Source organism: Anopheles bellator, chromosome 1 (genome assembly GCF_943735745.2).
Source record: "Anopheles bellator chromosome 1, idAnoBellAS_SP24_06.2, whole genome shotgun sequence".
NCBI classification, from domain to species: domain Eukaryota; kingdom Metazoa; phylum Arthropoda; class Insecta; order Diptera; family Culicidae; genus Anopheles; species Anopheles bellator.
Window position 1 is genome coordinate 2,899,832 of NC_071285.1, and position 19,516 is coordinate 2,919,347.

Sequence of the window (19,516 nt, forward strand, 5' to 3'; positions counted from 1 at the left end):
CACTCTCTTTCTCACACCCTCTCTCTCTATCTTCCTCTTTGTTTTCTCTCTTTCTCTCCCTCTTTCTTTCTCTCTCTCTTTCTCTCCCTCTTTCTTTCTCTCTCTCTTTCTTTCTCTTTTTCTCTCTCTTTCTCTCTCTCTTTCTCTCTTTCTCACACCCTCTCTCTCTCTTTCTCCCTCTCTCGCTCACTCGCTCTCTCACACCCCCTCTCTCTTACACTCTCTCTTTCACACCTTCTCTCCCTCTCTCTTTCTCTCCAATCGATTTAGAGACCACAAAAACCTAAGAAACGATACCCATATTGCCCTAGGACGTATTTTAAGGATTAGAGTCCACCCCACCCCCTTCCCTTCGTCCTAGAAGGACAAAATTTGGTCACATGATTTCTCAAGTGACTATCAACAATTGTGCAAGATTTGACTCGATTCGATTCATAACTTGTGGAGTAATCAATGTTTTAACGGTTCGTTTGTATGGGAGGGGTAAGAAGGAGGGGGCGGAGGGGTTTCTAACCATGACGTTGCTCATCCTTGGCCCCTAAAACCCCTGTGTGGCAAGTTTCGAGTCAATCGGTCCAGTAGTTTCGGAGTCTATAAACCGCACACAAAACGGAGCGTCATTTTTATAATATAGATATGTAAAGTTATAATCCCAATAAGTGTTCGGTCTATTGCTCCAGTATCTTTTAGAAAACCTCAAGTTGGTTTCATATATTGAGGTCCATTTTTAAACCATTTTATTACGTACTCTTTAATTTTCTAAACATTTCTCATGTTTGTTTAGCAACATCTGAAAAGAATTGAACAAATACGTTACGTTATCAAACGAATATTAGATAACCCTGGGGACCACCTTCTATCGAAGTTGTTTGTGTTACGCCAAATTTCACATTTCGGATACCATCTTACCCCGGTGGTCCGCTGGCGCTCCCAAGAGGTCCACTTCCCTTGGGCCCATTTTCCTGTGGTGCTGATTACGCAAAACTAATAAAAAACGGCCGACAACAACGCAATGGAAAATGCTGGTTATCCTCCGGAGCTCGGACTCGGATGTCGGACTCTATACGATAAGCTGCTCCACACGGCACTCCAGTATTTTTTGTTCACGGCGCCCATCCGCTTCTTTTCGTCCCCAGAGGATTGATTATAACATGTCCGTCCGCGCGTTGTGCCTCCTGGACGGGAGTGAGTTTCCGTGTGCGCACCGCACTGACCTGTCCTCCACGGCGGTCCACGTACCGGTGACTCCTGGCAGGGAGGCAGTGGCCAGCCACAACACGCTCTATTAGGCCACATATAGCACTAGCGCCCTAGAGAGAAGACCACCTACGATCAGAGCACACATATCGTGTCCGTGTCCGTGTCTTGGTCTCGGCCCGCACTGCATCCGTGGGTCACGTACGACAATAATCTACCGGGTGAACGTGAGCCATCGATGTGCCCGGCGCGGCCTGGGGATGGTCTGTCTCGTCGGGACACGTCCTTCGCCCCACGTCGGTCGGGGTGTGAATGTTCGTGACGGCGCAGTCTATGGACCGGGAGATCCAATCAGTGGGATGCCTCGTGTTACTCGGGCACGGACACCGAAGTGGGCGTTGTTATGAGTTATCCTCGCATTTTTTTTTGCGGCCCCCCAGCCTAGAGTCCTGACAACGACGTGCTATTTGTCCCACGGTCTTGAGTAAGCAAAAAATAGGGGCTTTCCGGTATCCGCACATCATCGTGCGTTCCAGGCACGGTTGGCCATTGCGTATTTATTACAACGCAGACACAGCCAGCCTTGGGAACTTCCAATATCGGAAGAAGTCTATTCAAACGCGTGGCCTAACCAATTAATTTGGATAGCAGACCCGTTTCCGGAAACTAATTCCGGAACGAGTGTCGTAACGTGAAGAAGCAATTTTCTTCGTCCCTTTGACCTACTTAAAATGCAGTTCTACGTCGCCTCGCAGCTGGTGCGGGTCTCTGATGATTGCGTCAATGCAAATTACGTACGGCTCCCCGTACGTTTTATGTTGATTCTACCATGTGCGTACGGCATCTCCCCCCTCGGGGGGGCCGAGCAGTTTAGGTAAGGTGTCGTTATCTCGCGCACGTGAACCCCGGGGCCTCTGAAGCGAAGCGTGAGCGCGGCACATTTGTTTGCTGTTTGGCGACACCAAACTCTCTCCGGTTGTGCTCCGTTATTTATTTCGATTTAAGTTTTCTCTGTCTCTTATTCCATAGGACCCCTAGAAGGGGCCCCTTTTCGTTGTGTAACTTTTATCATGATTGTCCGATTTCAATCCAACCAACTTCTGCAACCGTTGCGAAATAAAAACTCGTACCGCTTACTACGGCACTTGTCTCCGGCAAATTCCATTCCATTTAAATGGCCCTACCCCCAGGGGGCCGTCCGTAAGCCGAAGTACGAGACGTCGGATCCGGGGGGTTGTTTCCAAAGTTATTGGCCGACCGACCCGCGACTCGGAAAAGAAATCATTCCGGGACCGTGGGGGATGGAAAACGAAGCAAAAACCGTACGCTTTCTGACGGCAGCCGCCCCTCGAGCCCCTGGAGTCATAAAATGTCGACCAGGCTCTTCGGTTGGCTGTTTTGGGGTCGGTGCTTCCTGCGGTGCTGAATTCAATTTCCCATTCACACAACACTCACTCACCAGTTACCGGTATGTCTCGCGGGGGTTTTTCCGGGGCTGCAGCTGGAAGTGACCACCAAGAGACAGGCGGCACAACAACACGGTGGTGGTAAACAACTGCATAAAGTTTGCCCACAACACAACTCTCCCGCCCCAGAGACCGACCACCCGTTTATCGTCGAGAAAGTGCCATTTTGTAGTTTTTAATTTCCTCTTTTCTCTGTGTCTCTCTACAATGCCCTCACCGCTCACCGCTACCGAATGGCGCGGAACTCATCATTTTGGTCGATGAAGCGAGTGGAGAAAAGTCCCCCCATAAACGCTCGGTAGTAGTAGCAGTCGATAGAGAGTTTTTCCGTTTCCGAGCATAGTCCAGTGGCCAGTCACGAGCAATGCATTAATTTTTAAGGTCATTTGCAGGCTCAAGCTTTGGGTGGCACAGAACTTCACGGCCCCGTGGCGGCGGCCTTCCCTGTTTGGGTTGTGGGCCCTCGTCGAGTCCATTAGAAAGAGAGTCTGGCGTTAGCATTTTTGATGTAGGGCTCAGCGTCATGGAATGGCCATCACGACGTCGACGAGTAACTTAGAGCTCCGTCCGTCCGTTTTTTCCCTTAGAATTCCCATAAATAATGCCGACGTGTCCCCGTAAATATGAAAGAGGGATAACAATGAAATTTATGGTGACATTGAGCCCTTTCTTCTCTGTATGTGACCCTCACGAAAGAGGCACGCGGGGTATGTGTTATTGGTTCTTTATGGAATTTTATTCCGACCTCTCTTCTACTACCTGTTGTGCTGGATCGTCGTGAATCTCGGAAACTTTTTCCACCACGGATTTCCGTCGGTGAAATATGGACTTTTTACTATCTTCGCGCGGTGATTATCTGGCCATGCATATGGTAATGTGCACCGTCGTTTCCCAAGACACACGGCGGCACTGGATATTGATTGCCCTTGAGAGCTCACGACGCCCGGCCACGCAATGCCTTTTTTTCCCACAAGAGGTTGGTCCCTCTAAGGACACCACCGTTTTACTACTTTCCATCATATCATGTGCCCCCCGGTGTGTGATACGCGCAAAATCACTTGTCTTGCGTAACGCCCGCTTTTGTGACGCTTTTTATGGCCGACAGGGAATCGATAAAAAGCCACACACCAAACGGCGCTCGCGCTCTCCAGTAAACAAACTCCATTTTTATTCCTCCGCTTTATTATCAGTGTGCCCAGTAGTAGTGTGACACTTGACATTTTTGTGGCGGACATGTCCTTCTGGGGACCTTCTCGCCAAAGATGCGATAAGTTGCCGTTGCTCCCCCTGACTGCGCACTGAAGGCGACCGAGCTTTTTGTGGGTCGTCACAAAGGGCCCTAGTGTGATGACTGAAAGCTTTCCCTTGGCGCGCGCAATCACGCTAGTTTGCCATAAAACGGGTGGAACCGCCCTGTGTGCACACAACACATTACAATAAATTTGTGTTCCTTCATCGGTTTGGCCTAATATCCGCCGGTGCGCTGCCACCGAAGGGTAGAGAGAGAGAGAGAGCTATTTATGATTTCCGCTGGAAGCCGGAATCATACACAAAGCGAGTGGAACTGTGCTTCGTAACCGCAAGGACGACAACCGGGCCCACCAGAAGGCTCGTTAGAGGGTGGCCGGCCTCTGTGGTAGGGTTTGGTAATGGATAAAGTTCGGTTTGAAAGAACGAACGGGTGGGTAACAACACATACTACTCAAGCTTCGTCCGATGGCGCTCACAATGGGAGCTGCTGCCAATCATGGATGGCTGGCTGGTTGGGGGGACCGACCGCCATTCACACAAAGGTCCTTGGTTGGGACGCAGAAGCAATTGAAGTTTCCACAAAGATTAGAAAACTGATTAGATTTCCCCACGCTTTTGTGGCCGCCTTTACACCGTCCGTACACCGTTGCTGCTGCTGCTGCTGCTGCTAGTAATGTCGCCTGTCGGATCCAGATCGCGTTTGGTGATAAAAGTGCGCTGTGGTGGCACCAAATTACCACCTTCAACGGCACAGAAATTAATCGACGGGAGACAGACCGTTTCTCACCATTAGGCCCGCCGCACGCGATCCGAATGACTGAACGCCTCGAAGGAGGAGATCACTATGATTCCGCAGTTCCATACAACTTTAAATCGTTCATTCTAATTTGATTCACAACCACGGAGACGGCCGTATGTGCAGGCTTTTGTCCCGGTGAAGGGCTGACCGAACTCACAGCGAAATGATAGACGTGACCCCCCCGGGATCCCTAACGGAGGCCATGCAGAACCACATACGCATTAGTGAGCGGCCGGCCGGAGGGTTATTGATTGGCAGAGTCTCGTTGGTGTTTTTTGTGTGAGCTGCTGTTGAATAAAGGATGACCCCAAACTCGCACTCGGTGTCGTACATTCGGATCCGGGAAGGGCGAAGGGGTCGGTCCATAAGATGCTTCCAGGGCAGCCCGCCCGGGAAGAGGAAGCTCACTGGGAATTGGGTTATCGATGGGTCATTAATATTTCAAACACCTCCGGCACGGAGCACACTGTTGCGCTGTTGCAAACTCTGAGAGCTTTCCGATAAAAAATAGATTAGATCTCTTCGAGGGCTTTTCCCCCTGCGGAGTAGGAATCAAGACCTGGCGCCGCGTCGAAGAAAATGATCACCCGCGTCACGGTGTTTTCCCCATCGGTGAAGTTTACAGCTGGAGTTCTCTCACATTATTTTCACTTATTTATGACCCCACAACAAAGGCGCGCACGCACCAAAGTTATGACAGTGTTAAAATTTTTCCCATTATGAGGGGGATTGCTGATGTGTACGCGATCGATCGATCGATCGAGAGCGAGAAAGTGGCTCATAAAATATATACCGTTTCGCGCGCGCCAAGCCCCTTTGGCAGAGCCAAACTTATCAAATAAACATACTTTTCTTTGCCTCTTCACGCATTCTCGAATCTTGGCGAGAGCGGGAAGAAAAAGACCCCCTAAATTGGTTTCCGGCGCACATTCTGTCTCTGAAATGTGCAACTTTCGGCGGCGTGTCCCCCTGCTGCCGTTGGAGATTCTCCCTGGGGCCCACCCCAACATTGGCCCCAACCTTTCGTGGAATTAGTCATTAGCAACCGGTTCGCGGATGCCCCCGTCGTCGTCGTCGTTGTCGGGTTTTCGTGATTTCGGGGAAAGTTAACAAAAAAGTCCCCGCCCGCAACCGACCGCGTCGGGGACGGAAAGCAATTTGGAAAATGTAGAATTCCGGCAATTGGAGATCCCTTTCGTGGGGGCCGGCCACCCCACCCGACCGGAGCATTCCGGGAAATATATTTCATCAAAACGCGCGAGGTAACTCTTGAGGTATGCGACAAGAAACACACCACGGGGTCGCGACCCCCCCCCAAAAAGGGCCTGGGTCCTTTCCTAATCACACAATTATTAAATGTTATACCTGGGCCGCCAACGCACGTGCGCGCACGGCCTTTCGGCCGACGGAATTCATCAAAATCCGATAGAACCACCACCGAGCAAAACAAATTCCGCTGTAACGTGCGCCTCATTTTTTCTCTCTCTTTCTCTGTCCCCACAGGTAACGGTACGATCGATTTCCCCGAGTTTCTAACAATGATGGCTCGCAAAATGAAGGACACTGATAGTGAAGAGGAAATCCGGGAGGCGTTCCGAGTCTTCGACAAGGATGGCAACGGTTTTATCTCGGCCGCCGAGCTGCGCCACGTCATGACTAATCTCGGCGAGAAGCTAACAGACGAGGAGGTAGATGAGATGATCCGTGAAGCCGATATAGATGGCGATGGCCAGGTTAATTATGAAGGTAAGTTCGTGGCCCCGTGTTTCTTCGTTTTTTTTGTAGGCGACGAACAATTTCTTCCTCCTGCACGGCGCTGGCGGAGTCCGTAAATCAATCCAGCCCGCAAGAGACGACACTGTGTTTGATCGATAGAGCACACGACGCCACCGCCGGCCCCCGGCTGGCTGTGGCTGTGGGGTTGCGAAGAATACTGCGCCATCAGAATCCCCCAGGGTCACCGCCGCCGCCGCCGAGGCCTTACTTGCGAAGTGGAAGGACCTTTTTCCATTCCAACGCTTGCCGGAGGGAGCCCTGCTTTTGACGCGACCCTCTTCGCCGAGACGACGCACTATTGGCACCGCAGGAGCTTTTGAGAGCCCCTCTTTTCGTGTCTGTCTCACGGCGCACATTTCAATCATTGTTGTGTTGCTCTCGATGCCCTTCTGTGGCCGACGGGGCCACACCGCCCGGTGATTTCCTTTGATGTTCTCACAATTATTTGCGCATCCTTTGGGGTGGCCGTGCTTGTTCGAGAGAGACAGAAAGAGAGCGATGCAATCGTAGCCGGAACGGGCGGAAACTTCAAAGAAAGTTTCTTAGATGGCGTGCACCACCCGCGCAAGGTTAGCGCCGGGGAGAGACCCCGGCCTGCGGAGGGGGACGAAAGATAAAGGTCTTTTGCGGTGAAGGTTGTGTGCTTTGTTGCGAAACTTCATCAAGCCCCCATCAAAAGCTCGGCGGCCGTGGCTGCCCAACGATGCCCATTATGTGAGGGGAGCACCCACAAGGACCCACGTGTGGGGCGGCGATCCTTACGCCTGCCACCTCCGAATAATGCTGATGATGATCATGATTAGTGTGGGCGGCGGCCTCTTTTGAGATTGATGAATTGCTCCCTCGTTCGGCTGGTTGCGTGTTGCATGCGATTGCGCTGCGCCTACATCGCGGCGATAAATTGTGATGCAAACCAGCGGCGAAGGCGGCACTAGAGCCATTGGCTCTAATCCTGATGCCCTCCCGGTTGTGCTGGAGTTCGCCTAATGACTTTTGGGCCCGCCACAAAACAACGCGAGCTGTAACCTAATCTTGGGTGGTTGTGGGGCCACGTCATAAATCGTCACCACCAGTGTGTCTATTGGTAAGGGCGGCCACTAACGACGGGGAATTAAAAAAATCATCCACGAGACGAGACGTCCCGCACATTAATTAGAAAATTGACGGAAGCCGTGCATCATTGGTCACTGCTTTGAAGTTACTGCACAAACCCAATCTGTTTACCTCAAACGCCCCGCGGACGGAACTCGGGAGGTGTGTGTGTGTTGTTTCTGTAACGGATTTGCCAAATATTCACACGATACTACCCCCACCGGGGGGTCGAACATCAAACGCGATCGATCGTCTCCTTGTTAGCAGATGCGGTGCGGTGATCAAGCAGAGCTCCGCGTCATCAGTCTCGCGCTGTTACTTCCTCCTTTTTTGCTGCTTTCTGCGGGCGTCGGGCGTGTGCATCTGGTTTCGATCAACAACGACGACGACGACGACGTCCGCACTGATCTGCTGCAAGTAAACTTCAAATTTCACTTCCTCAATGGTGCGTGTCGTCCGCGGGCGAGGTTCGTGCCGTGGTGCGTTGCCTCTGCGAGAGAGAGAGTCGTTTTAATTGAAGGGTATTTTTTCGAACAAATAATAAAAAACAAACGCTTTCACTACAGGGGGATGGTAGGGGAACGGTGGGCGTGATCGTGTAATGATCACAAATGGCTAATGATCACGCGCAGCGTGAATCTTTTTATAAACATCCACTCATTCAACGCGGAGGAGAGTCACGGTGTGATGATAGTCACGGGACGACGATCCCGACCCGTGACTGGTGTGCTTTCTCCTCGCGCGGGAAGCTCTTGAGATGGGTCAGGAATTTGCCGTTCTGTGTGACGTCTCGCGTGCGATGAGTCACACAACGTGCGCCCGATCCTCTTGTGGAGTTCTTGTAGCTCGAACTATTCGTTGGGATTCTGGTGGGGCTTCACTATTATTTCTTCTTGTCCCTTTTATGCTTGACCGCAATCATGTGCGGTTACCCGAGACCCCCACAAGATAAGTAGCGCTCGCTTTAGGCAGTTACCTGTTTTTTGTTTGTAAACAGCACGAGTTATCTGCAGCACAACGACGACGGTTCCGGTCGGTCTCCGTCTGTCCGTTTGTTCACGCGCCATCATAATCTTTGGCGTGTTGCGGCCTTTGGAAGCCAAAAATTGTCGCAGTGTTTATCACGCTGGCCGCTTCTCTGTCGGGTTGCAGTTGGTCTGCAGCTTTTTTGCATTCTGCAGTGTGTAACGGCCACAGATGGACGTCGGACTAGCTCTCTCTCTCTGTCTCTCCCCCGAGACGAGCCGGTCAACTGCAATAAAGATAATACTGCGGTTGTTTGAACTCCTCGGTTCCAGTCAAGTTGGCAACGAGGCAGATGATGGTGATGCTGCATGTCCGGGGCACCATCCCCGCACTATCGGGTCGTGCGGTTCGATGACAATTGGGTCAAAAGTGAATGTAGTTAAAAGACGAAAACGAAGCCTAAAAAGCAGCGTATAAGACGGCCGGGCATATTTGTGCCGTGACCAAACCAAAATCACCCGTCCATGGGGAACAGAACACATATGTGTATCGACGGAGAAGCACGTGTTCCGATGACGGCATTTTTCTGTACATCTCTAGAACAATTACCATGTCAGCCGCACAGCGTCCGTCCGTCCGTCCGTTTGTTGGCTCGTGGCGATCGTGCCGAGCATATAGCGGCAAGCGTTTGGTTTTGCTCATAGCCCAGGCCGCAATTGCTTGTGCTTGCGCAAAGCTTCCCTCTCTCGGTTCAAGCGCGGAGACACGACGACCGTGGCGTGTGTGCTAATTTATTCATTTGGCTCATAAAAAAGGGCAGAAAAAGTAGATGTGCCGACAGAGGAACAGCAGCGTGTCTTCTGGTTGTATTTGGCCGGGCGCTAATCAGGTGATAAATAATGCGGTGTGTGTCTACCCTCTGTGGCCTCTGGGGTCCCCCCTTCGTGTGACGTAATGCAGCTTCTCTGCGGCCATGCACACCGATCTTTCTACTTTCTTGACTGTTATCACATTTGGCTGGGGTGTTGTGTGATGTCCGTCTAACAATGCTCCGCTGCTCTGTCTCTCTCCCGTTTCAGAATTCGTAACAATGATGACATCGAAGTGAGCTGCAGGTCGATACATTGCGCCTTTCTATTTGTTTATTAAGAAGACTGTAGCCACGCGCAACACCAGCTGCGCAACGCTATCGCTATGGATTTAAAAGGAAGAAAATGAAGAATGCAGCGTGGGATGATGATGATGATGGGGACACAGAGCAGCAAGATGATGATGATGATGATGATGAAAAGGAAGGAAGGAAGGAGAAAACATACAAAGAGTAAACATACCGCAAGTTAAAAAACGGATTAACATTAAATTTAACTTAAAAAGCAGCAAAACACAGAGAAAATACAACAACCAAACCCAAGCGGTGTGCAGAACGAAGCAGCTTACGCGAAAAACGAATACCCGGCGGTGAGCGGATGTGTGGTCAAGTCAAGATAATAACCATGTAATGTGTTGTGCACCAGGATTCAAGCATGTAACATCAAAATATAAGTACTACTACAGCAGAGAAGCAACCACCACAACAACAACAACATCCACAACAACAGAGCAACAGGAAAGGAACAAAGTAGAAGCCACAAATAGAACATCTTCTCACCACTCTCTCCAACAACAACAACAACAACAACCATCACAAGAGACACAACACACCTCTCTTCTTCTACCCCGCAAGCAGGACCGCGCGAAAGAGAAAGAGACAAAAGGTAAAACTCTCTCATTTTCAAAACGAAATCCTTACTGCAAAAACAAAAACAAACAAAATCGTAAACAAAATGGAAATGGAACAAAAACAGAGCCGCGGGCTGAAGGGAAACAAACAAAAAAAACAAAAGGCAAAAAGTATAACTTAAAACAATTTTAATTGTAACAACCACAATTATAAATAAGATAAATAAAAAAATGGTAAAAGAAAGAAAAACAAACAAAAGGGCATACAATCAACTCTCCTACCTACATAAACCTATATAATCGTTAACATCATCATGATACAACAAGAGACACCGACAGCCTACGGAAAACTGCAACAAACACAACACTCACACGGTACCGAAACGGACACGACGGACAGACAAACGATGAGAGACAGTCACAACAGAAAGTCCTGCGCTACGTTTTTCATTTGCATTGTTCCCATGAATGAGGGGCCACGAGCGGGGCGCGCGCGCGTGAAGAGATTAAAAAAACAGCGAAAAGGCGCGCACGATGAAGATGATTTAAATTAAACACTCTACATTTAAAAAAACGCTATCCTTAAACTATTTGTGTAAATTTTTTTTTGTAAAAATAAAAAGAATGAAATCTACGAACGCGTGTCCCGATTATGATGCTCCTCCTGCTCGATGTTACGCACTTTTAGGGTCGTCCCAACCCCCCACTGATTGTCCACGACGATGAAATCCGTCCAGCAGCATCCCGGGCTTTTGGAACCCGGGAACAGGCCGGAAAGAAAAGCGAAAGGAAGTCCACAACTGTGTGCCTAGTAGTGACCACGCGTCGTGCTTAGTCTTTTACTCCCCGTCTCTTTAGTTGTGACCTCTTAATACCCAAACGGCAGGAACTCGAAACCCCCCGACACTTACCATCGACGCACATTAAACACACGATTCACGATTGGACGCAACACAAAAAGTTTGAAGCGGACCGAGCTCTCAATCAATCTGTCCTCTCTTCCGGATGGCACTGCCCGGCCGCCCATTGGCTTGTTGGTTGTTTCCCCCCAATTGATGCAAAGAGTGGCGCTGCTTTTGTAAAATAACGAATCATTGAAGGCCTCTAACATAACGCTTCATCGTTTTTAGTGCAACGACGCCGGACTAGACCAGAAGCCACCGCAGCAACATCGGCAGCAGCAGCAGCAGCAGCAAGCATCAATAACACCGGGCCAGAAGCGCAGCATCGGCGACCGGCAGGATTTGTATTGTGGCAACAACCCGCGCGGCTTGCAGCTTGACTAACACCACACGCCCCCTGTGCGGATCGATACACGGTCCACTTTTACCGTTTGGGATTTGGTCTTATTTCAGGTTTGATGTGAAGGTTTGTTGTATGGTTTGAGCGACTGGCGCACTTCCCTCGCGGGGTCTGTTAGTTGGTGGTTCAGTACTTACAGCTTGCAAAGTGTTACAAAGAGCCCGCAGGACACGGAAGAAGGACGGATGGAAGGGAATGAAAATCAAACCTCTAGCCAGGGAAGGAAGGAAGGGTCAAATGGAAAGAAGAGTTGCAGCCGAAGACGGAAATCGTAGCGGATAGTGTGGAGATTAATGCCATCATTGTTACGAAGTCGAAATCCAATCCACTTATAATCCAAAAGCGCAAAACACAACACGAAATCTTGTAGCGAAAGTGTTTGAGACAAAAACCCAAAATTACAACAAAACAAAAAAATACATTGGAAAGGCGGCCAGTCTTTTAGAGAGAACGGTTTGTGCGGTGGGGCGACGAAAAGTTGTGAAGGTTGTGGCGGGTTGAGTGCCGTCGAAAGAACAACAACCAACACCCGGACACACGGACCCACACACACGCACACACACAGAATGTAGAGCACTTACACAAGAGTAACCAAAAAAAAAACAAAAGGGAAGAAGCGAAGCGTGTTAGGGCCGTAGCGACAAAACAAAACAAAAAAAACTAAGAGATAGTAAAAGCAGTAAACTTAATTGATAAAAATAAGAGCTTTTCACTAAGAACTACTACTATCAGCAGTGTGTAAGAGAGAGAAAGAGAAACATAAGAAATCAGTTAGTGAAGCGCAAAATTACGCTCTGAAAACCAAAAACCGACACACACCGAGACAACAGAACACAATCACCACAACACAACGCAGCAAAGCGTTCCACGGAGACACACACTCACGCACGCACACACCCTAACAATACGGCATGGGTTGAAATCCGGACACAGAGAGCAGAGTTTCTTCCTTTCTTTCTTTCGTCGTCGTCGTCGTTGTCGCGTTTGTTAGTTGAGGACATATTTGCAACAAAGCCACAAACAAAGCGGAAAAACCGTCGCAGAAGAAGACATGAAATCAACCACCAACCATCGACGACACACCCTTACTACAAAACAAGAGATTATAAAAGAACAGAAGCAAAGCAAAAATAACAAAACTTAAACATAAAGCAACACAGATATAGCAGCAAAACAGCAGCGCAGAAAGCAGCAGTTGTGCGAGACAGAGAGAGAGCGAGCGAGGGGGAGCCGCCGACTCATTGTTAGACAGGACCGGAGAACGATCTTCGCTCGCACACCCACACTCACACACCCACAGAGAACAATTACAGAACACACAACACACACACACACACGTACAGAGATTAATGTAGCAGTTACAAAGTGGAAAACAATTTGATAAAAACAACAGAACGTTGAGGGGGGAGCGAGGAGGACGTTGTTGAGTTTGCACCCAGAGGTATTAACGGGGGGGAGGAAGAAGAAAAGAAACAAACAAATAGAGAGCGAAAAGCATTAATTAAAACCTACACACAAAACAGTAAAGATAATAGACACGCGGGCGCGAGATACACACAGAGAGAGGGAGAGAGAGCAGCGATAGATAAACACAAAACGTAAAGAGGAAGAGAAGATATAATATATATAGGTATGCATATGATATTTATATATATTTGACTCAGCAATCCCCACCATTACCACCACCACCACCACCACCACACACTCCCACGACGACTACTGACCACTACAGCAGCAGCAGCAGCAGCAGCTACCGCCACCAACCCGCCTACCGCGCGAGTGTGCCTGCCTCTCTCTGATGCGTGTGCGCGCGGATGCCACGTGCTTGCGCGCGCTTGTGTGTCTGTGTGTGTGCGTGTGCATGTGGGTGTAGGATTAGTTGGCAGAGAAGTGTGAAATCAGCAACTACTCTCTCTAAGCATAACAGGAAGGAAGAAGAAAAAAACCGAAACAAAAATACATTCACAATGGAACGAAGAGGGGAAGAAACAATGCATTATATTGTGGGTTAGTAGGTTTGTGGGCGCAGCAAGAAGTCGGAAGTCAGAGCAGGCAGGAACTGTGTGTGGGTGGCAGAGAGGGGAGGCGTGCAGAGGAGCGACGGAACGGATTAGGGCACCGCGGCGACGACGGACGATCGAACGTACCGATCGGACGAGCGCGCAGTTGGTGGTTGCTGGACACGAGACAGGAAACGAAAAGCGAAGAAGTGGCGAAAGGGAAAAAGAGAATGCGTAATAATAATAATAATAATTAATAAACAGCTGTGCACTCTCTACTACTAATCTCTCCCGCATTTGTTTCATCTTCTTGTTTGTACTTCTCTCTCTCTCACTCTCTCTCTCTGTACTCTGTACTACATTGGTTAATAAGCTACGATCCCTTCCCAGCCCGCATTTCGCCAAAGGGTTCTCTCCTTACACACTCGTGTGTGGGTGTGCGTGTGGGTGTTCATCTTCTACTTTGCTGTCCTTTAGCTGTAGCGCCCTCCCTCCCTCCCCCCGCAGAGGAATTGCGGTTCGCTAGTGCAGTGTGTGATCGGTTAGAGGAAGTACTTAAACTGTTACAGCTACTACTACTATTACTATTACTATTTAACTTTTTTTTTTAATAATACTCACTGCTAGCGAAAATTAAAAGCAAGTTTACCGGCAGTGCTCTAGAAGCGGCAAACAAAACACGGCGATAACAAAGCGAAAACAACAGTACCCATTAGCGCACCCAGCCGGGGATAGTAACATCCGAGGGCAGCCGATCCGGCGGCGGCGCAACAGCACACACACACTCACACACACACATTATTGTTATTGTGGACGAAATCCATATTTGGCTACCGCCAAGCAGCGGAATCGCAGCGGAACCCACACTTTTAACGCGCAATCATTTGGACGCAAACGACGCGAAACGAGACTTTCCAAGCACACGAGGAGGAGTACTAGTAGAGCAAACGGAACACTAAACAAACAAACGAACGAACGAAGCAAAGCAAAGCAAACAAAAAAAAAACGGAAAAACACAATAATACCCTATTCCTCTTTTCTTATACTTGTAACGATTATACTTAAAAAGAAGATGCAAAGAACAAACAAACAAACAAACAAAAAAAAACAACACTATTTATTATAATGTAATTTTTAGTCGTTCGAATCGATAGTGACAGTGAAAAACAAAACATCTAAAGAAACAAAAAAAGAAAAAGACACAAAAAAACCAAAACCGTCCCGAGTTGTTCTTTTTTATTCTCTGTTTGCCTCTTCCAGTCTGGGTCCTGCGGAAGTGTTTCCACGGCGATCGGCTTTCGGCTCCGAATAAGAGACAATCGATTATGACTTAGTTGATTCGTTTATTACAAAATTCTAATTGCCGTTGGTTGGAACAGTAAACGAAGTAATGCTCGAGAAATGCTCTTCTGTCGGCCGTTGGCTGCTTCGACGACCCCTATCCAACCGCGTCCCATGTTGTGCTTACTCTAAACAAGAATAACTAGCCGTCGGTCACTAGACCGGTTGCCACCGAGACGGTTGCTACTGCTTCTTGAAGCTCTTCAGAATCGGGTAGATGTTCTCGAACGCGTCGTAGATTTCCTGCCGCACCTTGGCACCGGTGAGCACAACCTTGCCGGACACGAAAATCAACAGCACGATGCGGGGCTTCACCATGCGGTAGATGAGACCGGGAAACAGCTCCGGTTCGTACGAGCTGAACCGCCCGTGCGTCAGCACCAATCCCTCCAGTCGGATCGGGAACCGCACATCGCAACTGCCGACCATGTTTTGTACTTTAAAGTCCAGAAACTTGGCCTGTAAACGGAAGGGGAGGGGTTTGCTTTGCATTATCCGGTTCCGCGGCCATCCGCCACCAAACGGCGCACGCTTACCGTGAAGCCCAGCTTCTGTATGATCCGGGCGTACTTGCGAGCCGCCAGCCGGGAGTCTTCCTCACTCTTGGCGCCCGTGCACACCATTTTGCCGGAGGAGAAAATGAGGGCGGTCGTGCGCGGTTCCCGGATGCGCATAATCACCGCCGCGAACCGCTTCGGGTTGTACTCGGCGTTACGGGCGTGCAGGGCGATCTTTTTCAGGTCCAGCTTGCAGCTTAGATTCACCGTCGACACGATGTTCTGCAGTTGCGGCAGGATGGCCGATTCGCTCGGGGTCATGGGCGTCATCGGTGTGGCCGGGCCCATCGTTTGGTGGATGTTCACGCTGCCAATGTTTTCCGGGTCCCGCACGCTACCGGCGGCGCTCGCCGTATCGGGTCTCGGGGTGGCCGCCGCTTTCGATTCCGTCATCGGCACCATCGGCGACATGAGGCTTTGCTGTAAAGGCACAGAGTGTTACTAGCGATTACTACCATGGCCATTCCCATCCATCATTGCGCCCTACCGGAGTCTGTGGCTGGATCATGTTCTGTGGCGTGGAAAAGCTCGGAGCGTACGTGTGCATGCTTTTGCCCGAGGACGACGCCGAACCGATCGCCGGCATGACGTAGTTGCTGGAGCTGAGCCCTCCCATCGGGGTCATGTGTGGCATCGACTGTTGCTGCTGGTAGGCGTGCGGTAAGATCTGTTGGTCCTCCTCCGGTTGGTGCAGCGGCGTCCCGATGCTGGGGATGGAAAACCCCGGGCTCGGCAGCATCTGGTCCATGGTCGCGAAGCTGGCACCGTTCACGGCGACAAAAGGGTTACAAAAACCTCCCGGTGAATGCGAAAGCCGCGTGTTGCGGAGAACTCCCACTTACGGAGAGAGTTTGTAAGGCTTTTGTTCGCAAATTATCACGTATTTTCGGCACAAACGGCACAATCCGTAATTTGAGCGCGGCACAAAAACAACAATTCGCGTCTTTGATGTTTGCTTTGGACGCGATGACGTTTCACGGTGACAGTTGGTGGTGCTACAAGTCAGTGGCGGCGGAGCTGTCATATGCGGAAGGTAGTTGAACGGTTCAAATATCGTGTTAAAATTTAAATGAAGTGGCGCGTTTTATTACTGCCCGAAACAGTTGCACCAATTTTAACAATTATCAAGTCTCAAACTCACCCTACTGAGTCCTTATTGTGGTGACATACGTGACCCTTTTTGCGATGCTCAGCATAATCGCATCGCGGCCTAATCGCGTTTAGTTTATGCTGAGTCCAGTGTTTATGCTACTTAGTTTCAGATTTTTTCCAGTTCAATCGGTTCGATTCGTTTCGGTTGGAGACGGATCGAAAGATGCCGTCTGCAAGTGAGAAACCCAACGTCCGGCCAGGGTAACGGGAATGACCACTTTTTTACAAAACTATTTCGTTAACAAGAAAAAATGATTAACTATATCGTTTCAATCGGTTCAAAAATTAGCAAAATAAAGTAACGTTTGAAATTTGAACAAGAATGTGGAAAAAATGCATTACATTTCTTGGCAGAAAAGAAAAAAAGATTTTCTCTCGCAGGTTCCACCGAGATTTGAACTCGGATCGCAGGATTCAGAGTCCTGAGTGCTAACCGTTACACCATGGAACCGATTTGCTATTGGGCTAGTTTTACGTCTACTTAACTGACAGCTAACAGATCACCACGCGCAGAATCGCGCGAGATGAGTGACTGGCCGAAAGGGCAAAACAAACCACGGAATATCCAACACTGACGCAATGTTCGGATTTTGTTTGGCCATCAAATCGGTTCCACGGCGCACATCGTATCATTAGCAGGTAATTTTATTGTGGTGTACAATTGAATATTCTAAATTAAACGACTAAACCGTATTTTCCCAGCTTCTATTGCTATCTTTCTACTCTTCAATAAAAAAACCCTCACTCGTTCGATTGGATGTCTCCACAGAGCCAGAGAGAATGGAATCTTAATACAATAACATTAACAACAACTCTTCTTTTGGTGCGTTACCATTGTCTTTGCGATGCCAGCTTACGGGCCTCGCATACTGTTCCGGGGGACTGTAAAGAAGCGGAGAACACGTGGAATGATCTGCAACGGATCGCGCGGTTAACCGGGTCATCCGAGTATCATAATCGAAGCAGAGGAGAGAGAGAGAGAGAGAGAGGGTGTAACGTTATGCCGAGGCCCTGGACTGATGAAGTGTTCCTTTCTACGATGAAAGCGCGACACTTGGCTTGGGTTAAGTGTAGCAAACCGGCGCTATACTAACAGGAAAAATACTGTGAGCCCTTTCCGCAGACTACTCCCGGGTCTGGTCCGGGCATCTTAACCACTGTCACACACAGAAACTTCACACTTATGGCCTGTTACTAACTAACTTCCAGCGGAACGGTGATGGAGAAATCGGATGTACCAGAGACACGCAATCGGATGCTCCGCCACTTCCAACAGCACCGCCGCCGCCGCCGGTCAGTCTCGATCCTAGCCCTTTACGGAAAGATTTTGTACCAATTGCTCGGCCTGCGCCCTCATGTGATCGGAGGCGTGTTTGGCGGCTTCGCGCAACTTTTGCGCCTTCGAACCGTGGTGATCCTTGGCAGCGTTGACGGCGGCCGCCAGCGCTACCGGGTGGTTGGGGAACATGTGCTGCAGGACGTAGTTGAATCCGTCCACCGTTTTGGCGCAGTTCTTCTTGAACCGATCGAGTCCGAACGCACGGATGGCCGTCCCGAAGCCGTACACCGACGAGTCGATCCATGCCGATCGGATGGCGATCGTTTTGCCCGGTTGTTCCGGGAGCGACATGTAGACCACCTGCTCGACGACACTCTGAAACGGGAAGAGCCGGAACGTTAGCACCATTTCGGAACCAGGCCACCAGGTCACTTACCATTATCTTATTGAATCCAATGTTTCTGGTGTACGTGACAAGGGTTCGCTCCTTCGGGTCCACCACCGATTCCTCGACGATGTTGACCGACTTTGCTTTGAAGAACCGTTCGCCCCACTTCGGAACGCGGTTTGTCTTGGTCAGGAGTCGCTTGCTGTGCAGTTTGCCGTTTCGCACCTCCCGGCTGACCGTGTCCTCCGAGAGGACGTGCGAGCTGCATCAGGAGGGTGTAAAAAAAAATGGACGGAACGGTCAATTCACTGGTGATGTACGTGGCCGCGTGTTACCGGCGTCATAAACATCGCCATACGAATGCGGTCATATAAATAGAACTTCGTGTGTGTTGGACAAGAAGCGGCATAAGGTGGTGCTACGGATTCAGTTCCGTGCGATGCAAATTACATAATGCGTACGGCGTCGTCGTGATGGTGGTAGTTGATAGGAAGGCCTCTAATGCTTGGTTCTAACACGCCGCGCGGCCAATCGCACACACATCGCACTCTGGCAGTGACTTCGCAACCTAAATTGCAGCTATTTTTTGACCACCGACGTATCATCGTCCGTGTACTTTGCCCATTCTCGGCAGAACACGCCATCCGCCACTTACCTAAACGGATTGGGGTACCGATTCCAGAAGCCCTGCATCACCTGCTCCCAGGAATAGTTGTAGATGGTCGAATTTTCATAATATTTTGCCATCGTGGAACGGATTTGAAGATTGGCTATTGGCTATCGGCGATGCGGTAATGGTCGGCCTAGCGCAACTACACTGACCGCTTATCGACAACAGAGGCTCCTCGCGATTCACTTTCGATTTTTTCCATGCAGAGCGCCCCGGTGCGGATTGCGGTGTGTTGCTTTATCGATAGACGAGAGATATGGGATGTAATCTTATCACACGGTTGGGAATGTTTTTCGCGAGTCGAGCCTGGCGGACGGCAGGAAGTCGAGTTTTGTTCCTTTTTTCCCCTTTCCGAGCGCGCTCGCGAACAATCCGACTCAATCGGTAAAAACACAATAATGCAAAGCATGTTGACAGAAGGAAACTTTCTGGAATGTAGCACAGTTTTGCATCCGACCTGTCAGAATGAGTGTCTGGCGTAGAACAGATATAAAGTTGTTATTTTTAAACGTACTTTAATTCATTTCGTAATCGCATTGACCATTGCGATGGGAGCAACAA

General features: G+C 49.6%; 3 protein-coding genes and 1 non-coding gene across 4 annotated transcripts in view; 1 reads left to right on the forward strand and 3 right to left on the reverse strand.

The window, feature by feature from the left end:
• LOC131205420 (calmodulin) overlaps positions 1-12,234 on the forward strand; it is a 25,031-nt gene extending 12,797 nt beyond the window's left edge. Inside the window, exons 3-5 of the mRNA XM_058197506.1 lie at positions 6,217-6,459; positions 9,627-10,301; positions 11,397-12,234. Of these exons, the coding sequence (XP_058053489.1) occupies positions 6,217-6,459; positions 9,627-9,655 (272 nt within the window). The 3' untranslated portion in view covers positions 9,656-10,301; positions 11,397-12,234. The remainder of the gene's footprint in view (positions 1-6,216; positions 6,460-9,626; positions 10,302-11,396) is intronic.
• A 2,702-nt stretch (positions 12,235-14,936) lies between these two features.
• LOC131205418 (uncharacterized) lies at positions 14,937-16,350 on the reverse strand. The gene is made up of 3 exons (XM_058197504.1): positions 15,954-16,350; positions 15,446-15,886; positions 14,937-15,368 (listed from the first exon to the last, which is right to left on the reverse strand). The coding sequence occupies exons 1-3, from the start codon at positions 16,212-16,214 to the stop codon at positions 15,093-15,095; spliced, it is 978 nt and encodes a 325-aa protein (XP_058053487.1). The 5' UTR covers positions 16,215-16,350; the 3' UTR covers positions 14,937-15,092.
• A 647-nt stretch (positions 16,351-16,997) lies between these two features.
• On the reverse strand, positions 16,998-17,069 carry Trnaq-cug (transfer RNA glutamine (anticodon CUG)). Its single transcript has one exon. It is a non-coding gene; the product is annotated as a tRNA-Gln (tRNA).
• A 198-nt stretch (positions 17,070-17,267) lies between these two features.
• On the reverse strand, positions 17,268-19,331 carry LOC131205419 (protein preli-like). The gene is made up of 3 exons (XM_058197505.1): positions 18,941-19,331; positions 18,334-18,547; positions 17,268-18,272 (listed from the first exon to the last, which is right to left on the reverse strand). Exons 1-3 carry the CDS (start codon positions 19,030-19,032, stop codon positions 17,925-17,927), a joined length of 654 nt encoding a protein of 217 aa, XP_058053488.1. The 5' UTR covers positions 19,033-19,331; the 3' UTR covers positions 17,268-17,924.
• Positions 19,332-19,516: the final 185 nt, after the last annotated feature.